Raw genomic sequence first — 23,092 nt, 5'->3', positions numbered from 1 at the left:
GGTATCATCTATTCCAGAATTGATCATGTCTTGGGGAATTTGGAATGGCTTACTAGTAATATGGATTCCAGCCTCTTTGTAATGGAACCCCATGTGTCTGACCATGCCCTCCTTTGCCTTAGGAAAGAGGATACTGGAATTATGAAGACTAGGCATTTCAAGTTCAGGAACAACATCACTGAGCTGGAAGGTTTCCACCAAACAGTTCTTCTGAATTGGCAGATTCCTATTAGGGGCTCTCCCATGTATGTTGTATGGCACAAGTTGAAGAGACTAATTCCTATTCTTAAGAGGTTTGGTAGACCTTTGGTTGGGCTCAAGAGGCAGCTGGAAGGTGCTAGGAAAGTTCTCCTGGAGGCCCAGTAGTCCCTTCTAGCTGATAGACATAACCCTGATCTCATTAGTTTAGTGAAGAAGCATACGGATCAGGTTCTTAACTTAGCAGAATTGGAGCATCTGGATATTAGTCAAAGGGCTAAAATTGACTGGATTAGGGCAGGGGATGGCAATAACAAATACTTCTATGCCTCTATCACACAAAGGCAAAAGCAGCATTGCATTAGATGTTTGAGCAAGGATGATGGGACTGTGGTTCATGAACAACAAGATATTGAGGCAGAGGTGTTGAGATACTATACTGAAATTATGAGTACTGCAGAGTTGACTCTTGAGGGAGTGAATATTCCTGCCCTTAGACAGGGAGCACAACTGTCTTGTGACCAGAGGGAGTTCCTTATAAAACCTATCACTAAGGAGGAAATTTATGAGGCTCTTAATGGTATTGGGGATAATAAAACCCCTGGCATTGATGGATTTGGAGCTAGGTTCTTTAAGAAGACATGGAACATTGTGGGTGATGATGTGTGTAGGGCTGTGCTGGATTTCTTTGCTCATGGAAGATTGCATCATGGTTTCAACACTGCAGTCATAGCTCTCATCCCTAAACACAGTTTGGCTAAGGCTGCTAAGGACTATAGGCCAATATCTTGTTGTACCACCATCTACAAAATCATTTTTAAAGTTTTAACTAGGAGATTAGGATCTGTCTTGCCAACCATTATCTCTAAGAATCAGGATGCCTTTGTTAAGGGTCAACACTTGCAAGATCATGTTCTACTGGCTTATGAGCTAATCAGAGGGTATGAGAGGAAACATTCCACCCCAAAATGTATGATGCAAATTGACTTACAAAAGGCATACGATATGGTTGACTGGAAAGCCCTGGAAAGCATCTTGTTGGAGTTAGGGGTCCCTACTAGATTTACTAAATGGATCATGCTGACTGTGTCTACTGTGTCCTACAGGTTTCATATAAATGGTGAATACTCCCAAAGTATGTCTGCTAAGAGGGGGATCAGACAAGGTGACCCTTTGTCACCCCTCCTATTTGTGATTATGATGGAGTACCTCACAAGACTGCTCCTTCAACTTGACAATGTGCCCAGCTTCAAATATCATTCAAAGTGTGAGAGATTGAAGATCACTAGCCTGACCTTTGCTGATGACTTGCTGCTCTTTGCAAGAGGAGATATGAACTCTGTGGATCTGATTTTGGCTAAGGTTGGAGTATTCTATAAGTCCACAGGTCTGCACTTGAATCCTAATAAATGTTTCATATATTTTGGTGGAGTGGAGAATACCATTAGGGATGCTATTAGAGAACACTCTGGTTTTAGGGAAGGTGTGTTGCCTTTTAGGTATTTAGGTCTCCCTTTAACTAGTAGAAAGCTGGCTGCAAAGCATTACCTTGTGCTGATTGAAAAAATTGTTCAGAAGGTCACACATTGGAGTTCTAAACTCCTTACATACGCGGGTAGAGTGCTGCTGATTAAGAGTGTTCTTTTTGCTGTGGTTAATTTCTGGATGCAAGTTCTGCCTATTCCCAAGGTAGTCCTTCACCGAATTGATGCTATTTGTCGTAGTTTTTTATGGACAGGTGATAAGATTGTGTCTAGAAAAGCTCCCTTGGCCTGGAAGAAGGTGTGCAAGCCTAAAGCTTATGGAGGCATGAGTATTATTGACCTGGATTCATGGAATAAGCTTTGTATGATCAAGCTCCTTTGGAATTTGCACAGGAAGGCAAACTCTCTCTGGATCAAGTGGACTCATGAATACTATTTGAAGAATGTTAATCTTATGCAGGTTCCCATCAAAGAGAGTTACTCTTGGATATTTAAGGAACTGCTCCATGCTAGACAGTTATACCAAGAGCTGGATGTTTCCCATGCTGGTAGAGGTAATAAGATTCAATTGAAGAGCCTCTACTTAAAACTGCTAGCCACGGATGTGAAACCTGTGTGGAAACATTTGATGTTTGGTAATTTTGCTCGTCCTCGATCTGTGTTCATATTATGGTTAGCCTGTAATGGGAGATTGGCAACGAAAGAGAGGATGAAGAGGTTTGGTTTGCTCCAAGATGATAAATGTGTGTTCTGTTCGCAACAGGAAACTATTAATCACCTCTTCTTCTGCTGCAATCGTCTTAGAATTATTTGGGAAAAAGTTCTACAATGGACCAATATTACTCACTCTCCTATGGATTGGGATAGAGAACTTGCTTGGGCTACTAGAAATTGCAAGGGGCAGAAGTTGGAGAGCGACACTTTTGAAGAGTGCTATTACCGAAACTGTCTATGCTGTGTGGAAAGTGAGGAATGAGATTGTGTTTGGACTGAGAAATCACATAGGTGACATTGATAAAGAGATTATAGATACTCTTGTATATAGACTTTGGAATGCTAAGAAATATAGGAAACAGTTAGCAATGCTTATGCTATAGGTGTAGGCACATAGTTTGTTTTGTTTTCTGGTTTTGTGCTTTGGCTGGATCGTGAGCGATCGCCGTGTATAGAGTGTTTTTTGAATTAATCAAATTCTATTGATTCAAAAAAAGATATTATTTAATTACACAAAATCGATATATCTGAAGTCGTCAAAAGGGACTAATTAACTCATATAGGTTAATTCAAAAAACCGATAAAATATAGTGCTTGAGCTATAAAATTAGTACTCAAATTTTGTGTATTATATTAAACAATTTTAAATTAGTATTGAACTTAAAAATATATTAATTAGTATATTATATTTAAAGTAATACACATTATTCAAAAAATATTATTGGATTTCTTATTTTATTTGTTATAATAAAAAATTTGTTTAAAGTTAGGAAACTAGCACATGTTTAGAGCCGGACAGAGATAATATATTTTGAATTTATATTATAATAAAATCTTAACAGATCCGTTGTTTAAGGCCGGGTAACCTGTTGCAACGTCTCTTTATAAAACAGTTGTTTAAAAATTAAAAATATATGTAACACACAAGCACAGTTGGATTTGTAATTTGTAATCCTTATCTTAAAAATCTAATATTATTTTGTCTATAAATTAGTTTGAGGAAGTAAACAAAGATCATAGTGAGCAACCAATACTAGCTAGTTTATCAGTATGGCTACCCAAGAAACCTTGCTAGACAAGCCTAGAAAATCACTTCCCAAAACTTTCTGGTTAATCCTCTCTTTAGCTGCTATCATAAGCTCATCAACCCTTATTGCTACTCATTTCAAAAAACCAACCACCTTCTTTCACCTCTCATCAGCTCCCAATCTGTGTGAGCATGCTCTAGATACAAAATCATGCTTAACTCATGTATCAGAAGTAGTTCATGGCCCAACCTTGGCTAACACAAAAGACCACAAATTGAGTACACTCTTGTCCTTATTAACTAAGTCTACCACACACATTCAAAAATCCATGAAAACAGCCAATGTTATAAAAAGCCGAGTCAACAGCCGCAGAGAGGAAATTGCTTTGAATGACTGTGAGCAACTAATGAACTTGTCCATGGAAAGAGTTTGGGATTCAGTGTTGACTCTAACAAAAGATAATATGGACACACAGCAAAATGCACACACATGGCTGAGTAGTGTGCTCACTAATCATGTAACTTGTTTGGATGGTTTAGAAGGTGCATCTCGGGTCATTATGGAAAACGACCTTCAGGACTTAATATCAAGAGCTAGATCTTCTCTCGCTGTGCTCGTTTCCGTTTTACCTTCAAAGGGTAATGACGGATTCATTGATGAATCACTGAACGGTGAATTTCCCTCTTGGTTAACAAGGAAAGATAGAAGGCTTTTAGAGTTGTCAGTTAAGGACATAAAGGCCAATGTTGTTGTGGCTGAAGACGGGAGCGGTGACTTCAAGACTGTGGCTGAGGCTGTGGCATCTGCACCTAAAAAAGGTAAAACAAGGTATATTATCTATGTGAAAAATGGAACCTACGAAGAACATGTTGATATCAGTAGTCAGAAGACGAATGTGATGCTTGTGGGTGATGGTATGAATGCAACAATAATCACAGGCAGCTTGAATGTAGTTGATGGAACAGGCACTTTCCAATCTGCAACTGTTGGTATGGATTTCCATTTTCAGATTGTCTGTATTTACCCTTTCCATTTGTCTGCAGGGATGCCTTTAAGGGTTTGCAACATGGACTATAGCATATAGCATCAAAATTTTCACTGCGGTTAAATAGAACTTTATAATAGATATGTCACGGCTGAACCATGTTTAAATAGGATTCCTCATTGTTTTTGTAAAGATGAACCTTGACTAACTTATACAGGGTCTTTAAAAAATTAAGACGACTCTGGATATGTGACATGGATTTTTATTCATGTATAATTTGGTTTTTGTAGCTGCTGTTGGGGATGGATTTATAGCTCAGGACATTGGATTCTTTAACACGGCAGGCCCAGAGAAGCACCAGGCAGTTGCTCTCCGCGTTGGCTCTGATCAATCCGTTATCAACCGCTGTCACATTGACGCATTTCAAGACACTCTCTACGCACACTCCAACCGACAGTTTTACAGTGAATGCTTCATTACTGGGACCATTGATTTCATCTTCGGAAATGCAGCTGTTGTGATCCAGAAGAGCAAAATCGTGGCCCGAAAGCCCCTGAGCAACCAAGCAAACATGGTGACAGCCCAAGGTCGACTAGACCCAAACCAGAACACTGCAACTTCAATTCAGCAGTGTGACATAATACCAAGCACGGACCTCATACCTGTCCTAGACTCCATTAAGACTTACTTAGGCCGCCCGTGGAAAAACTACTCGAGGACGGCTGTGATGCAGTCCTTGATCGGCAACCATATTGTCCCAACAGGATGGGCGGAATGGAATGACGCGAGTAAGAGCTTTCTGGAAACATTGTATTATGGAGAGTACATGAACAGTGGACCCGGTGCTGGTACCAGCAACAGAGTGAACTGGACTGGCTATCATGTCATCAACGATACAGTTGAGGCGACGAAGTTTACAGTTGCACAGCTCATTCAGGGTAATGTTTGGTTGAAGGACACGGGGGTGGCCTTCATTGAAGGCCTGTAGAAATTGACTCCGGCAAGCGTCTAAGACATTTTCGAGGAAATAAAATTGTAAAATTATGCTTTATGAAGCATGTTACAATAGTCTTGTATTGGTGTTGTAATGAAGGTCTCATGTTGTAAACAAAACTATACTGAATTACCTGTATCCATTGAGACATATCCATTGAAAACAGTGAAGCTACTCCCATTTTTTATGCTCTAAGCTTTTTAATATTTTAAACAAGTCTTTTTAGAATGATATAGGCAAAAGAATACTGGATAAGAGTAAGTGATCTCAAATTTTTCTGACAACACATACATTCAACCTTCTGCTAATTTACTATTAAACAGTAAATTATCTAGTAAGATTGAGATCCATATAATTAGATTTTTGTAGAATGACAAAGAGAACGAGGATCAAAACATAAAAGTTGAGCTAATAGCATATGGTAAAAAAAAAACATAGTGATCATCAATTACTTGCAACACAAGCTATCAATACTTAAGTCAAAATTCTATTATAATTTTTTGAATTCTGTTGAGATAGTAAGTTATGATCACGTAGATATAGGCATATCTTTGTTATTGTATACTAGATTGATGCTAGTATAAAGGCTCAATCTCTTATTGTAATTCTAAGATTCAGCAATAATAAGCTTCTCATATACTAGATTAATTTCTCTATTCCTTTACTTTCTCAATATTGTATCATGAGTCTCTTGATCTAAAAGTGCTTTGTTTCCGTATTTAGGGCTCCATGAGCTTTCCACCATTGCAGGAACTTCTAATTTTACAGATTCTCAACTTGATCAATCAAGTTAGTTTTTTGTTCTTCCTCGCGATGAACCTTCATCAGTTATTGTTTTTCTTAAACTCAACGATTCAAATTATCATTCTTGGAATCTTTCAATGCATTGTACACTTAGAGGAAAATTGAAGCTTGAATTCAATGCATGGAACTGATGCAACATACTTGTGCATTTTTGGATTCTCAATTCTATATTCGAATCAATTGATCAATCTATTGTGTTATAAAAAAATGAAGTTGATGTTTGGACGGCCTCAATGAATGCTTCTCCCAAGGTGATTTAGTGGGTATCTATGAATTAATGCAAGAAATATATGGAATGTATTCTGGACCGGCCAAAGGCCAAATGACCAAGGTCCAATCCATCACAAATCCTCTCCACTTGACCCAAGTTATAAATCGGTTCATAGACTAAGAGTAAGGTGAACTCTCTTATCTCCATTTTTTACTATACTAATCTTGAATCTTAAAATGACTTGGGTGTTGTAATGCTAACCATGCAGGTCCACAAACTAAAGGAAACAAGGGAAACTCAGTCAACAAGACTTCCAAAATGTTTCTCCATAATCCCTCTATCTTTATATAGGCAAAGACAATCGAGCAAATCAGATTGAAAGTAAGAAGCGAGTTTGGGTCAAAGGTTAGATTTTTTTTTAAGAACACAACCAAACTCAAGTACACTCAAGTGCACCATAAGTTGTGTCACGCCACTCTCAACCTTTTCAGGTCACACTTCAAAAAAAAACGGCGAAACGTTTCAATGATAGAACTGCATTTAATGCTCACATTCTCCTTTACACTTTGGCAAAACCAAAGCAGCACATGCCAGTCGACGCTTGGTCAGCCATTCCTAAAGGCTGGCCACGAATGCTAAAAGACTCTTCCGACATCCAGAATACCCGCACGAGACTTAGGGGCAACTGTTTTGTGTCGGCCTAAGGCCCAATACCATGAAACCCACTTATCCAACCCACTCCATTGAGCCTAAGGTGTAAATACCTTCACAAAGGGTTTTCAGGTACAAAATCTCTAATCTCCAACTTCTGTTGAAACATTATGCATGTCTTCCAATATAGGGAGATGAATTGAAAAAGTTCATTAAGTCAAGTCCCACATTGTATGTTAGTTGGAAAAATTCCTTAGTCCCACATTGCTTAGATTAGAAATCTTGGCTAGTTTACTTCATTATATAAGAAAGTCATTTGTTTCCTTCCAAAACACACCAAAAACTTATTTTGAGTTTTTCCTTCCTCACTCTCATAACTCCGTGTCTTTCAAATTATCGAAGCGCCAACTTCTCCTCCTTTCTTTCTACTCGATGAATTTTCCGAGTACTTTCTTGAAGTCTCCTTAGAGAATAATGTTAATTTCTCCTTGTTTGAGTTGAGAAATGATCAAGTATAATTTTTATTGGATTCTCTTTAGAGAATTATTGAAATTTCTCTTGGTTTGAAAAATTACTACGACTGATCGTTATACCAGATACTGAGATGGTATTAATACCATATTTGAATGGTCCTAGTACCATCTGAAGGTGTATTTCTAGAACGATTATCTATCGTGCAAGTAGTAATCGTATAGTATAGAACTGTGTTGTTTTATCCTGGAGGCGTCGTGGTTATTAAGAGCTGTTTTGCATAATTTTGGCAGTACCGTGAAACGTCTTAAAGAAAGCATACCGATCCGCGACTCGACATGGTAATTTCTTTGGTGGCAAAATTGTTAAAATCGTGATCTAACAATTTTAAGACGTTTCGAATGCCATGGCTACTAAAGAAATTATTGGTACTTCTGCGGATACTTTCTTTGACAAACTGTTCATGTTTGAGAGATGTCACTTCAAATGTTGGCAATAAATGATGATTTTCTTCTTAATGTTTAAAAAGTTAGATAACATTTTGACCGAGGACATTTTGTTGCTCCTTTTGGATCAACTGAACAAACCAACGATAAGACATCTGAGGATTCAAAAGGAACACGTAATAGTGATGAAGTTAAATCTGTTGCATAGATTAAAGAGAACAACTTACAGCTTAGAAAAGAAATCACCTTATAGAAAGAATGATTATAACATTCTGTATGAAATCGCAAATGATCTGTATGACTATTATAGTAATTGCGATACTTCAAAATATGTTTAAGAGACTCTGAGAAACAAGCATGACATTGAAGAAGCTGAAGAACAGAAGAATGATTTTAGCAGCTATGTAAAGTATCCGATGGTAGATGAAAGGTCCATGGAAATCCAGAGTCACGTACTTCTAAAGATTGCTCATGAGACCATCACTAAAGGTATGTATTTATATGAACAATTCAAATTTCTTTTATTATTGACAAACTGCCCCTAGTTTGAAAGTTTTTTAAGAATTATGCTTTGTTACAAAATAAAATAATTTTTAATTGAGAGACTAATTATTCTCATTAAAGAAGAATATTAGAGACATGATTAAATAGAAAAGTCTTGGTTATTTTAAACAACAAAAAGAAATTCGGTGTGGTTCTGAAGCTATATGGCAAATCATTAAAGAATTAGAACAACAATATTGTGAACCGAATTAAGAATGAGAACCCTTCTATGGCCCCAATTGCTCCAACTAGACAACAACCACCACTTCAAAGAAATGACGTTGTTTTCCTTTTGTTTCAACTGTAGAAAACTAAGTCATATGGCTAAGAGATGTAGCTTGTACACTACAAAAAAAAACGCTCTACAGCGACGTGGTAGGCACGCTGCAATGTAAAAAATCACGTCACAATCAAACACTAGCGACGTGGGGTGCTACGTCGCAGGAGCACTTGTGGCAAAGTAGTAGCGACGTGGAGAACACGTCAGAAGGTAGCGACGTGATACCCACGTCGCAATATATTTGTCTGGGGAACATCTTCCTACACGCAGAGCAGGTGTGGCAGGTGTGGGGGACTGTGACATTGACTTTATTAGCGACGTTAGTCCCACGTCGCTACTTTGAATTTTAAAAAAAAAATAAAATTAAATAACGCAGGTGTGGAAGGTCCAATAATTATATTTTTTATAATAAATTAATTATTTTATATAATAGAATTTATATATAATAAAATTTATATAATAAAATTTATATATATAAAATTTATATAATAAAATTCATATAATAAAATTCATATAATAAAATTTATATAATAAAATTCATATAATAAAATTTTATAAAATAAATTCGTATAAGGCATAAATAAATTCAATTAAATAAAACTAAAAATTTAAAACTATTATTTTAATCAATTAAAATGTTGTATAAATATAAATTTAAAACAAATGAAATACAAATTTTTTTTATGAGGCACCATCATCATTCGGAAAATAATTATCAGGATTAAGATCATCATCCACTCCGTCATCCTTCGGCTCTGGATCAGGAACATTACGGTAATTTCCACCACCTTGCATAAATCGTCTCATTTGCTCCTCCATCTCAGATTGCTTCTTCAGAATGCCCTTTATCTGACCTGCATGTTGTTGCTCCATATCAGATTGCGTCTTCCGAATCATCTCCATCTGCTGCTCTTGTTGCTGCCTCAGAGCCTCATTTTCGCGTCTCGCCAATTGCCTTACTATTTCAGTTGTTCCCGTGTCAGATTTGGTTGACGCGATCCACCCTCTCCATCCATAACTCTTTGAAACAAATTGCGATCACCAGCTCTATAGCTGGACGCCAAATTTCCAGCCCAAAAAAAAGCAACCATTAGGCCCTTTTTCTTTAATAACCTCACTCCAAATATGGTGATCAACATCAGCATTAAGCGGCTCCCCCTCTGCTGGCATGTATTGGAAAGCAATCTATCATAATCTTCCTGCACACATATTCCATAAAAAAATTTAAGTTAAATATTTACATGCATATTTAGTTATACTAAATAAATATGTACATACTATATACTAAATTAAAATATAGTAAAATGTTGCCACGTGATTTTCACGCCACAACTTATGATTTGCCACGTGCTTTTCACGTGGCAAAGTATCAATTTCCACATGAAATTCACGCCACAATTTATAGGTTGCCACGTGAAAATAACGTCACAAATTTTTTATTAAATTAAAAAAAATAAACAGCATAAATTTCATTACTTACAAGATACAATCTCATGCGCTCGTCGACAATACCTCCTGATCTCCTTGTCTGGGTCCTCGAAAGCAACTCAGGCACCAATGGTTTTCTCCCAAACTCCTTAGCCTAAATAATAAAATTAAAAATAATTAGTAAAATATATTATGAATAAAGTTGTAACTTAAAAATTTTAAAATTTTTACCAATCGTCGGGCATGCTCCGCGGTACTAATACTTCCAGCAGTATTGACACAACCCCCCTTTTCAGATGCCCTCATCTTCTTAAAAGTTTTTACTTTAGCCAGGAATTTTGGAGTTCTTCAATATGTAACAAGCTCCTGAAAAACCTCCTCGCCTATCCAGCTAGGACGGATGTCGTGACGCTCATAATTCTTCATTACTCTCCGCAGCATATCAGACATTCTTTTAGAGCATATGGTATTGAAAAAATTTTGAACCATTTTTTCATTTAACGGATCCCACACACATTTCACCTGCAATGTTGTATGACATTAAAATAAAAAGTTAAGTAATTATAATGAGAATCTATCATATAAGAAGAGTCTACCATTTGCTCAATTCTTAGGCCTTCCACATCAGCATCTGTTCCCTCATAATTCCACATCAGCATCGGCAGTTAAACATCATTCTCTCATCATTCACTCTGCATGGTGGGCTGCGGCAGTTATTACTGTGGAAGTTTCACCCTCCCAGCTTCTCATGATGTTGCAGTTACGCATTGTTCATCATTCTGTGCCTATCCATGTTCCAAACTGCACAATGCGCAATAATGACCTGTTTAAATGGCTTGCCTATTTATCAGACACTTTCATTCATCTCTTTCCATGCTTTCTAACTTCTGCGCTTATAATTCAGTGCAGTGTGAATTTGCATGATCATGTCTAGGACTGTTGAGAGAATAGCAGAGATCAACGATGGAAAAGAGCTTTGGAAGATTGTTGTTAGGATTCACCACAGATGGAATGTTGTGTCTAACAACAAGGAACATTTTGAAATGATCTTTGTTGACAAATTGGTGATTACCCTGTTTATGTTTCGGCATGTTTATCATTTACGTATGTTTATATAATTTGGAACATTTTTTGGTTTATGGCGTAGGGAGATGATATTCATGTTGTTGTTCTAGCCCCACATGTGTCGGTGTTCACCAAAAAATGCCTATTAGGGCATACTTATACTGTATCTAATTTTAAGGTGGTGCCTTATGTTCTGGTGTTCAAGGCATCAAGACACAAATATATGGTAAAGTTTACTTCTAGAACGTCTGTTCTTGATGAAGACAAACATGAGATACCCCCAAAATCGATTTATTTTACAAGTTTTTCGGACATCATAACAGGGAAGTTTGACAAACATGTCTTGATTCGTGAGTATAGTTTTTTGATGTTTTATTATCTCATGTTTTGATGCCTTTTAGCCGTGTGAAATTAATATATTTATTTCAGATGTCGTTGGAATGGTGGATAGTATTGGTTATGCACAGACTGAGTCGAGCGCAAAGAAGCAGCAAAATAGCATGATGTTGCGTGACCACAGGTTTGTTTTTGTTATACCTAAGACTCCCTGATAGTAGAATCATGTGATATACCCTAATGTGTTGTGATCATGGTTTAGCAACAACATGTTGAACTGTACTCTGTGGGAATCATACGCGGATCAGTTCGTCAGGTTTAACAAAGTTAGGGTTGTTGCATCACTCCCTACAGTTGTGTTGCTTCAGTATGCCAAAGTGAAAGAAGAAGGTTATTCCATGACTTATTTAAATCATTTTAAATTAATACTAAAACTACAAAATCTGTGATAAAACCATTGACAAGGTATAATTTGAATTTGCAGGAAAGTATCCTCTGTCTGTGACAAACACCTACAATGTGACCCTTTTATGTGTTGATGCTGATTTTCCTATCATGAAAGACTTTATTGATAGGTATGTTGTTAGTATCATCCATTATGTGCAATTATTTTATTCATGACTTTGATAATGATCCATGATCTGCAGAATGCCTGAGGAGAGCAGGGTAACCCTGTCTGATCAACTCGGAGGGAATTCCCAATTATCCTCCCAGAGTTCTGAAAATCAACAGCTGACTCCTGTGGAAAAATTGTTCTCAAAGGCTGTTGTTTTACCTATTGCTGAGATTATTCAACTTACGGATGTATGTCTTACTATTTTTCCATATAATAATTATAACCTCATCATTTATTGTGAACCAAATTTCTGATATTGACTACTCTTTGTCCAGATTACATTTTATGCTACTGTCGCTACAACAAAATTATTAGTCGCGTCTCCATTTGGATGGTACTATCGTGCCTGTCATATGTGTCAATCTATAGCACGTGGGGACAGCCCCCCATTTGAGTGTGAAGCTGGTCATGAAACCATGGCCGAAGTCCTTAGGTTTTAGTTGTTCTCACCTAATCTATATTGTTTCTGTCATGTTTGTGTGGTTTCTATGTTGTCTGCTTTTTTAACGGAACGACTTCTTATGATGTTTCAGGTATAAGATTGAGATTGAGGTTACTCATGGGGGCAAAAGCTGCAATTTTGTGTTCTGGAACAGAGAATGTGAAATGCTCTTGGGTTTATCTGCATCCCAACTTCGTAACACTATGATTCAGGTTATATTTATATTCTGCAGACAAATTAGAATGTACTTTCCGATACTCTGCGTACACTAATACAGTCGGTTCTTTAAATAGGCTGGATTTACTGATCCATTGGACTTCCCGTTAGCACTTGATCAGTTGTTGAAGTTGGAAATGGCTATAAAGGTTAAGTGGCATCCACGCTGGAAGAACTGTTCCGTCATTATGATTATAAAAAATGATCCTATTATCCAGCAACTTAAGGAAAAGTGGGGAACAGATGAGGTCAGCTCTTATAAACTGTCATTCGTTTTATAAAAGAGGACTTGCTATTATAACAATCTTTCGACTGATTTTGATTTTGTTTTATAAACTCTCAAGGAACCTATTCCAATCCAAACTGTAATACCTGAGACTCTGGAGGTAGAAATTTTAAACTGTGTATGCCTTTTTTTACTTTTCCTGTGATTATATTATATTGAAAACTGTGTTAAACTATATATAGATTAAAGAGAGTGTTGATGAGGCTAAAACAGATGCCAATGAAGACTGTGAATTGGTTACGGTGAGTTTCAATGCAACACACTTACCTCCTTACATTTATATCAATATTCCTGACTAATATTCTTCATCATTATCTTGCAGGACCTGGAAATTACATCTGAGCACAAGCCTGATGCTGTCACACCTGCTGGTAAGAGGCATTTTCCTGGTGCATCAAGTGAATCCACTAATTTGGATGGATTACATGATGGAGAACTGTCATCAAACAAGCTGAAGAAGATAATTAAAATGGAGAAGATTGATTAGATCTATTGTTATTTAGTGTGTGTTTTGCTTATGTCTTTGTTATAAAAACTGGATGTTAGTTTCCTTTGCTTTTAAACATGTGTGTGATTTGGTTTTCTGTAATAATTAGTGCATGAATACTGGCTATGTGCTTATGTTATGTTCATTTTGTTATGTGCTTCTGTTATGGTTTGTGTGTCATATTATATTCAAATGATTCAAATTCTACTACATATTATATATATACTATTATCAATTATTTTGATTACTTTTGAACATATATCGTTCATTCCATTTTAATTGTACTTCTTATAACGGGGCCTTTCTTTTTTATTATTTCAACAATATAAACTTTACATAATGATCCGATGTTGACCGTGATATACTAATGAATATTTTACTGCATGTAGTTAATATAATGATGTCGCGAAGAACGGTTTGTTTGGATTTACAGAACCTAAGCATTCTTTCATTACATTGTATGATGAAACATTGATTGTGCCTCACAAAGAAACACCAAAACTTTAAACATTTGACTATGTTAACTATCAATAAATAATTTTATGACTGATCTTAGTATAATGCTGATGCAATATTATGTGACAGATTACATTTTAACTAACAGCATCTCAGAGGGGATTAATAGAATATAATAGGAGAACTTCAAAAGTTTGTCACGAAAACGATTATACATTAGATCTTCAAATAGACAAAATATTAGTATGTTCCCATTTTGGATAAGGGGCTTACAAAATAACATGCAGTAGAATATATAAAACACACTGTACCAAAAAAACATTCCCAACATATAATATAACCATTAAAATTCAGCTATAGTACAAGGTTAGCTGATAACAGCAGTTAATTCATTGTCTTTCAACCTTCACGTAGAAATACAGAGAGAATCGCGGCATACTCCACACTATTGTATCCCCATTACGCAGGTTAAGAGATTTGGCAAATTCGTACCATCCTAGGGCCATGTACTTTTCATATGGCTGGGGTATTCCCTTTCTATTAGCTTTGTGGACCTGACAGGTAACAATGTTCTTCGTCCTCACATCCAGCAGGTTAATTTCATCTTGAAAGCGATGGAGGCATTTTTTTGCGATTTCCTTAGGGAAATACTGCATACAGGAAATAAAGAAACTATTAACATTATACACTATTTACATTTTCAATAACATGATGATCATATTCAAATGTCTCCTTACCATTACATTCTGCTGTGTAGATTTAGCATTTGTAACATGAGTGTTCCAGAAAAAAATTTGAGCACCTGTAGAACGGTCTACAATAATGTCTGTTCCGACCTTTGCTTTTTTTCACCACTTTACGCCTTCCTTTCTTACCCTCTTTTGATCCACTTGCTTCACCAACTTCTGAAACTTTGATTTCATTTGTGTCAATGTCTGTTGTTTCCTCTTTTACCTTTGTAGGTCCTGCACTGTGATTGCTTTTAACACCTGCGCTATTTTGTGTGCCAACATCAATATTCGACACAACACGACCAGGGGTTACATCGCGCTGTTTGTTCCTGCGTTTTCTTTCCACCTTAGGATCATACCCTGTTTCCTTTACCAATTCTCCTATGATTTCCATTGCATGATCATTGCTGTTCCAACATCAAATATGGATTAAAAACGAACCACATATGAAGCATTCTTTACTAAGCAATAGTTGTATACCGAGCAAGCACGGGATCCACACTGACTGGATAAAACAAAACTAACTATATAATCCCACAATAAAAAAACCCCAATAGCCATTCACTGGCATTTGATTTCTTGACAAATATCACACATAATACAACATTAAACTATATTGATACTTCACCCATCGCTAAATGCTTATAACTGTTATTACCACACTACCATATTTTGTATAACAATATACCCTATTTGTACACCAATACAAAAGTGAAATAAAACTAACTGCTCATACCTGAAATCATTATCATCATTAGAAGGAATCCGCACAGAAGAACCTCCGTGTGAAGATGCCATTGTAGAAAACCCTAACCGACAACCAGTTACAGTGCTAAACTTCTATTAAGTGCAAGAGAAAACAAGTAATTGGTACATGCAGAGAGTGGGTTAACTGTTCAGTTTCTATTTACTTATAATATTAGTTTTTACTTAAAGTGTTTTTAAAATAGTAACACATGCATCAAATAAAATATTATAATTAACCTATCTAAATTAAATTATATACATTTAACACACACAACAGTTATAAGGGAGGGATAATTGGTAATTTAAATCTATAACTATCATTCTATTCATATTCAGTTCCAACTTCATATATATTCAACTATGAAAAGAAAAATTAAAATCAACACTGCATTCATGACATTTTAACCCACCAATGCCCCTTCAATTAGAAACTGTAAACTTTTAGTATTCAAAGCCATGAGGTAGCATGCTATACATCTCATATAGTGTGCATAAACCTATACAAATCAATCTTCTTTGTATTATTCATCATATTTTTGTGTTTGTGATGGTAACAGATGTTGTTAAAAACACTGGTCCTCAAACATCAATTGCAAGAAATAGGAGAAAACTTATTCTCAAAGCGAAGAGGGATTATCGAAACGGTGTCAAATCAAACAACCTCACTTCCCATTTAAATCTTAATTTTACATCCTCTGCAACATATGAAACCACTGTTGAAACGGATATGGCTAGAAAGAGAAGGAAGATAATCTTGGATAACAGAAAAAGATTGAGAAATTTCTTCATTACTGAAGTTAGTGGGGTTCAAATTACAAACAACATTGTTAGTCAAAGTCAGAACATGGATCATGCATCTACCTCAAATCATAATATGTCAGTTGGGTCTCATTATCAGGACAATGATGACTCCAACTCTGACAATAATTTAAATTCTTCTAATAGTTCCGACTCTGAGGAGGATTCAGTGCCGGCACAATTACAGGAGGCCCGTCTTCAAGGTATATCCCATATCATACACTGATAACCAAATGATGTACACTTCCTCTATTAATAGACATATTCAATATTGTGCTTTCTTCTTTCAGAATATTACGATATTGGAGACCAAAATTATGAATGCGACACTGCCAAGCATGTATGTGGTACCAAGAAAAAGTGAATAGACACAAAATTACAGTAACTCCTTGGTTTCATCGTTGCTGCTGTGGAGGAAAAATTGTTCTCCCGTTCCTTGAGCAACCCCCACAGGTGTTGCAAGATCTTCTATTTAATAAAACATATTCGGATAGTAAAAACTACCAGGCTAACATACGAACATACAACGCAATGTTCTCATTCACCTCCCCCGGAATGAAGTTCGACACAACATACTCTAAAAGAGGAGGACCCCCTACTTTGAGACTGCAGGGTCAGACCTGTCATCGAATTGGTAGACTACTGCCAGAAACCGGAAAAGCTCCGCAATATGCTCAATTATACTTCTACGACACGGACAATGAAGTTGAACACAGAATAAAATGTTTCAAGTAAGCCTGCTCAGACACAATTACACAATTTGTTTATAAAAATATTTTGTTGAACTATTTATTCATGACTACCAAAAATACACAGGGACAACAAAGGCATCGAGCGCCCCGTTGTCAATAAGCTCAAGATGATGTTAGATGAGCACAATGTTCATGCCAAAGCTTTTAGAATGGCAATGGATGTTTTAAGGACAAATTCTTTCACAGATTTAAAACTCAGGCTTATTTCTGATAGATCCGAAGATGGCCGTGTTTACAACAAACCTACTGTCTCAGAAGTGGCTGCACTCATTGTGGGAGACATTGATTCTGCTGATAAAAGGGACATCTTAATTCAACGCCGCAATGGTTCATCTTAGTTGTGGCTACCATGCCGGGGCACTTGGTCATTCGACTGAAGATTGTCAGCCATTCAGAGACAAGGTTCAAGACCTGATTGATGCAAAGGCTATCACATTCGCACTTGAAGGCCAGAATTGAAGTTCTCCTTTGACTCAGCGGATCTTCTGAAGCAATAAGTCCATACGGAAAGGATCTCCTCAACGTTGGAAATTCTTAATTCATCATGCATGTTCATGTTTAAGCTTTGTTGTTTTTTGCAATACTGCTCGTATGTAAAACTTGTTTGTTTTTTAACTATAATGATAATGCATTGGATATGTTTGTCTTGTAAAAAATCCATTCGCTTTTGCTCTTATATGTTTTTCTATGCTTTTTATGATACTCAACTCTTGTTAACAAAGCATGATAACTCCGTAGGGAGAATGATGAACATAATACCAATAACCTCAAATGGTATGCTTTAAAGTAGAACCCTGTTGATGATGTACAGGCATTGTTTCAAATTCCCAAACACTGGAGATATAAGGGAGTGAAACCCTCGTTAACCCCTCTGAGCCTTCGAAGTAGGAGATTCTTTTCTATTCATGAAAAAAACCTCACATTTAACCCTGGGGCAGGGTAGTATTCAGTTAACCTGATCGAGCATTCAAAATTCACCAGGAGCACACATCTAAGGATACAACAATGGCTATCCTTCAAAAGATTGAGGAAATTCAAATCCATAACGATTATCCCTCACCTCAGGAGGTCGAGACATCAAATTTATCCCTCACATCAGGAGGTCGAGACTAACATCAAAGCCGCTGTGGTTTATCCCTCACATCAGGAGGTCAAAATATGACGATACCACAATGGTAATTCTTCATCAATCAAGGACTCAGGAAGTCACAATCACTTCCAACAAATCTGAGACTCAGGATCACACGACTTGTTCAAAAAAAAAAGAGAGAACAAAAAAATAAAGAAAAAAGAAAAGTCCGCTAAGTCAACAAGTTGAAAGCATGTGATTTAGGCAAAATTTAGGGCATCCCGCTGGACATCCAAATCAAAATTCAAAAGAATTTGTCCAGGAAAAAATTAGGGAAAAAAAAAAAGAAAAAGAAAAAGCAAAGCAAAAGCGAAAAATAAGGATTACAAAATAAGAATCCTCATCAAAAGAACAAAGTCGTGTGATCAGACACCAAAAACGAAAGGTAAAGTGATTGTCGTGTCCAGAAGACCTCATTGATTCCTCAATCATCTTAAACTCCTCTTGAAAGATGAATGCTCGCATCGAGCTAACTGAATATAGGACTGGAGAACATCACAAAGGGGGTGGGCACCAAATAATTTGAGCCTAAAAATCCTTTTTTCTCAAACCATGAACCTAGCCACGTTACAACCCTTAAAAGTCCTAACTGAAGCATGGGTTAATTCGAAATCAGACTATACACGAGAATACGATAAACTGACTCCTAGGAGATCCGCTAAATGCTTGAGTTGGTATCACACCATCTTTTCTTTCTTTCATAAAAAAACTCGATGTTACGACATCCTTTCAAAAGGTTTCTTTTAACTTCGAGACAAACATACTCTTTGCATTAGAATTATATTTCTCATAATAAATATTCTTTGCATATGAACAAGTGCTTGACATCAAGGAAGCTTCCATTATGAACTTCAGATGAACAGTTTTATCCTCCCGAAGGACGAGTTGTCTTCAGAACTCCGTTAAGCAGAGGCAGCAATATTTCAAAGTCTGATCACCTTCAAGGGCACAAAATCGTTTGATTACTCTATCGAGTAAGTTTTCAATCAATATGAGGCAATCAGGTCAAGATTCAATGAGTCTCTTAAAATGCTAAGCAATCAGGGGAATTCACCCCAGCGTAGCTGAAGCTACCTCCAACACAGGCCATGCAAGGGCACGGTTTTAAAGTTCATGATACTGGGGCAGGTTGGCTAGGATAGCACGAATCTCAAGAAGTCCTTACGAGACGAATCTTTTCAAAGTCCTTACAGGATGGGGCAAAGCACTATGCAGTGGCATTCTTTCCTCATCAGGAGGTGTTCAGTTTAAAGTTCAGGTGTGAGCTAATCAACTTGTGAACTTGAGAACCGTCAGGGTCGTCATCCTCAGCTGTCAGAAGCTGAAAGTCCAGTCTTTGGTGGCATCTCTTTGCATTTCAGTGCGATTTTCAAAACCCTTCCACAGGTTGCAATTGTTTCTTATCGGTATCCCTCAACTAGAGTCTTGTTATGTGGACATTGATTCCTTTGCTTTCCGACCCTCGAGTCGTGAGTTTCCAACTCTCGTGTTATGATTCCTTTGCTTTTCGACCCTCGAGTCGTGAGTTTCCAACCCTCGTGTTGTGAGTCCTTTGCTTTCCGACCCTCGAGTTGTGAGTTTCCAACCCTCGTGTTGTGAGTCCTTTGCTTTCCGACCCTCGAGTCGTGAGTTTCCAACCCTCGTGTTGTGAGTCCTTTGTTTTCCGACCCTCGAGTCGTGAGTTTCAAACCCTCGTGTTGTGAGTCCTTTGCTTTCCGACCCTCGAGTCGTGAGTTTCCAACCCTCGTGTTGTGAGTCCTTTGCTTTCCGACCCTCGAGTCGTGAGTTTATCTCATTTCCGACCCTCGAGTCGTGAGTTTATCTCCTTTCCGACCCTCGAGTCGTGAGTTTACCTCCTTTCCGACCCTCGAGTCGTGAGTTTATCTCATTTCTGACCCTCGAGTCGTGAGTTTATCTCATTTCCGACCCTCGAGTCGTGAGTTTGTTTTCTTTCCGACCCTCGAGTCGTGAGTTTCCAACCCTCGTGTTGTGAGTCCTTTGCTTTCCGACCCTCGAGTCATGAGTTTATCTCATTTCCGACCCTCGAGTCGTGAGTTTATCTCCTTTCCGGCCCTCGAGTCATGAGTTTACCTCCTTTCCGACCCTCGAGTCGTGAGTTTATCTCATTTCCGACCCTCGAGTCGTGAGTTTGTTTTCTTTCCTACCCTCAAGTCGTGAGTTTTGATTTCACTTTCGACCCTCGAGTCGTGAGTTTCCGACCCTCGTGTCGTGGATTTCCAATAATTGTCGCATACACCCTAATGTGTCTATAAACCCATTACTTTGTGGGCATCCTTACAATCAATACGAATATGCAGAACGCTATGACAACCAATGCCTGTTTGGTCCCTTTGAAGTCAACACTTGTTGGACCCCTTAAGATCACTTTCTGGTGTAATTCTCTTGGAGAACCAATGCCTGTTTGATGCTCTGAATGATACTTGTTTGGTGTTCTAATCACTGCTTGCTTGTCAACTCGTGAATCCATTGCTTGTTTGGAAAGTTTCAAGCTCAGATGTCTGATAATCTGTTTGCTCTTGCATTTGCCCATTGTGGGTGAGCATCACGATCCTCTTTCCAATGAGGAAACCCTAGAAGACATCATGCTATATCCTGGGGCATTTTCATCTATTTATCTCGCAGGTACATTCTTTCGAGTACACCATGTCAGCACATCGGCGGATCTAGCCGAGTGAGAGATTCTCATTCCCCAGCTGAGTATATCTAGATGAGATTTTCTTCGTTCCAAGATTCTCATATCCTCATCAAAGCACATTTCAATGCATTCTCCATGCTTCTGAAGTCTTATTCCCCGGCGGAATGCATTCTCCCCAGTCAAGTCATGATTGAATGGTATCTGATTCCCCAGTGAGCTCTTAATGAGGTTCCTTGCCCGAATTCCTCATTTCCCAGTGAGCTCTTAATGAGATTATTTGCCCGAATGCCTCTCTTTCCCCAGTAGAGCGCTTTTCTCTCCCACAGATTGACTTGTTTCCCCAAGAGAGTCATCTGATTCCCTAGTGGAGTTGCCTTAACAAGAGGTTCTTATGCGAGTTCCTTATCCCCAATGGATTGCTCATATCCCTAGCAGATCGTTGTGCAGAAGTATTCATCTTCCCCACTGAGCTTCTTTCCTCAGCAAAGATTCATTTGCATCCTCAGCAGGATCTGTTCTCGTTTAGAACTTCCCCAGCGGGATGCGTTCTACACAAGCAAGTTGGTCATTCCTCGTCGGAGTTGTCTCTATGACTTGCCCTTATCTTCACATCCCCAGGGTGTCGAAAATTTGCTTCTCCAATGAAGTTGCCAGGGTATTCCCCAAGCAGTTAATTGGGATGTTCTTATCTTCAAGCAAGATTTATTCCTCCAAACCGAGCTCGCGTATAGATTTGATCGTCTTCAGCAGATTTCTGATCCATCTTTGCCAGCTCGCAGTTTGTGGCTTCTGGTCACTCATCTTGTCCTCCCCGCAGAGTTATATATTATCTCAAGGACTGCTTCAGCAATTCAGTGCTCCTCCGCTGTCTCCCTAAGCAACGTTCAAATCATGCATCATTCGTATTGCATTCTCAAAGCGTATAACGTCTTCCTTCTCAGGAACGTTATTCCACAAACATTCATACATGCATCATGCATAAATCATATCATATCTGTTACTTTCTTCAGGAAATTTATCCAGATTCAAATGCCTCCCAGAGAGCAACTCGCCTAATCATTACAGGCGCTCATCCTGATGTTTAAATCAGAAGAAGTTTGTCTCCCTCTCCCTGAAATTGTCGGATCAGATGAAGGCTTATTTATTCTCGATGCCCAGATCAATTGAAGTTTTTTCTCCCTACTTGCGGGGTGGTACATTCCTTCTTCATGCAAGATAGAATCTTCTATTGATCAAGAGTGCAAATTTTCGAGTTCATTCTGGTATTCAATCTCCTTCCACCTCAACGGTTCGAAACTTTCGTTTCTCACTCGTCGGGTTCAAGAAGTTTGAATAGGGGCAGCTGTTGCACCCCAAAATTTGTCCTCTTAATTTGAGCTATAAGTTATTGACGATGTTTATTTCGTCGTTCGAAAATTGAAGAAAAATAATAAAGAGTTTCCGTGGGTTTAAGAAGGTACGGAGTGAAATATGGTTCAAATAGTGGAAATACGAGAAAATTCATAAATCTTATTCTGAAAGTGATATGAGCTGAATTCCCACGTGGTCCCGGCTGTTTCGACGATATAATCAACTTTTGTGTTCGGCTCGAAAGCCAGTTCTTTGAGGAAGGTTGTCATATTTGCAAAATACTTGAGGTTTCATGGTGAAAAAGAGTGCTGAATGTAGGGTTTCGGATCTCGGAAAACTCATATCTCCTAATCCGCTAGTCGGATTCGCTTGAAAATTTAACTGGAGCTCCGTATCATCATTACCAATATTTCGTACATTCGGACCGAAGGCCAATTATGCACTGAAAACTCCCAGCATTTTATTGAACGTCGTAATCTTTCGGTAAAAGTGTGTTTTTCGAGTATGTCGTGCCGAGTTTGAAAATTCATAACTTCTTCGATTTTTATCGTATGAAGTCCATTCCAACGGCATTTTCTCAGAAATTTCGTTAGCTTTGATTCTCCGTCACACGCGCCTGTTCAGATTTTTAGCCGAAGATGGAGTTTTATCGAGTTCTTTGAGCGGTACACACAAAATTCTGCAGAGTCGCGCCAGATGAATCGGCGTTTCTTGTCATTCAAACGGGCGTATTTTCTTCATCGCTTATCGGATTGAGACGATTCTCGCGGCAACGAGTCCCGAATTTG

General features: G+C 37.9%; 2 protein-coding genes across 2 annotated transcripts; both read left to right on the top strand.

Moving 5' to 3' along the window:
• Nucleotides 1-3,346: 3,346 nt before the first annotated feature.
• On the top strand, nt 3,347-5,614 carry LOC131611575 (pectinesterase-like). The gene is made up of 2 exons (XM_058883533.1): nt 3,347-4,413; nt 4,700-5,614. The coding sequence occupies exons 1-2, from the start codon at nt 3,447-3,449 to the stop codon at nt 5,395-5,397; spliced, it is 1,665 nt and encodes a 554-aa protein (XP_058739516.1). The 5' UTR covers nt 3,347-3,446; the 3' UTR covers nt 5,398-5,614.
• Nucleotides 5,615-11,163: 5,549 nt separating this feature from the next.
• On the top strand, nt 11,164-12,968 carry LOC131613750 (uncharacterized). The gene is made up of 8 exons (XM_058885394.1): nt 11,164-11,301; nt 11,385-11,528; nt 11,704-11,822; nt 11,901-12,028; nt 12,123-12,213; nt 12,286-12,442; nt 12,530-12,687; nt 12,788-12,968. The coding sequence occupies exons 1-8, from the start codon at nt 11,164-11,166 to the stop codon at nt 12,966-12,968; spliced, it is 1,116 nt and encodes a 371-aa protein (XP_058741377.1).
• The last annotated feature ends 10,124 nt before the right edge of the window (nt 12,969-23,092 follow it).

Source organism: Vicia villosa, linkage group LG6 (genome assembly GCF_029867415.1).
Source record: "Vicia villosa cultivar HV-30 ecotype Madison, WI linkage group LG6, Vvil1.0, whole genome shotgun sequence".
NCBI classification, from domain to species: domain Eukaryota; kingdom Viridiplantae; phylum Streptophyta; class Magnoliopsida; order Fabales; family Fabaceae; genus Vicia; species Vicia villosa.
Note: the sequence above shows the minus strand (reverse complement) of the source record. Positions and strands in the feature narration are given on the sequence as shown.

What these genes read in the sequence shown, in the direction of transcription:
- LOC131611575 (XM_058883533.1), top strand. Translation starts at nt 3,447, where the DNA reads ATGGCTACCCAAGAAACCTTGCTAGACAAGCCTAGAAAATCACTTCCC. An exon ending in TTTCCAATCTGCAACTGTTG is followed by an intron (nt 4,414 to 4,699) that starts GTATGGATTTCC and finishes TGGTTTTTGTAG; the next exon opens with CTGCTGTTGGGGATGGATTT.
- LOC131613750 (XM_058885394.1), top strand. Translation starts at nt 11,164, where the DNA reads ATGTCTAGGACTGTTGAGAGAATAGCAGAGATCAACGATGGAAAAGAG. An exon ending in TGATCTTTGTTGACAAATTG is followed by an intron (nt 11,302 to 11,384) that starts GTGATTACCCTG and finishes TTTATGGCGTAG; the next exon opens with GGAGATGATATTCATGTTGT. An exon ending in TGCCAAAGTGAAAGAAGAAG is followed by an intron (nt 12,029 to 12,122) that starts GTTATTCCATGA and finishes TTGAATTTGCAG; the next exon opens with GAAAGTATCCTCTGTCTGTG.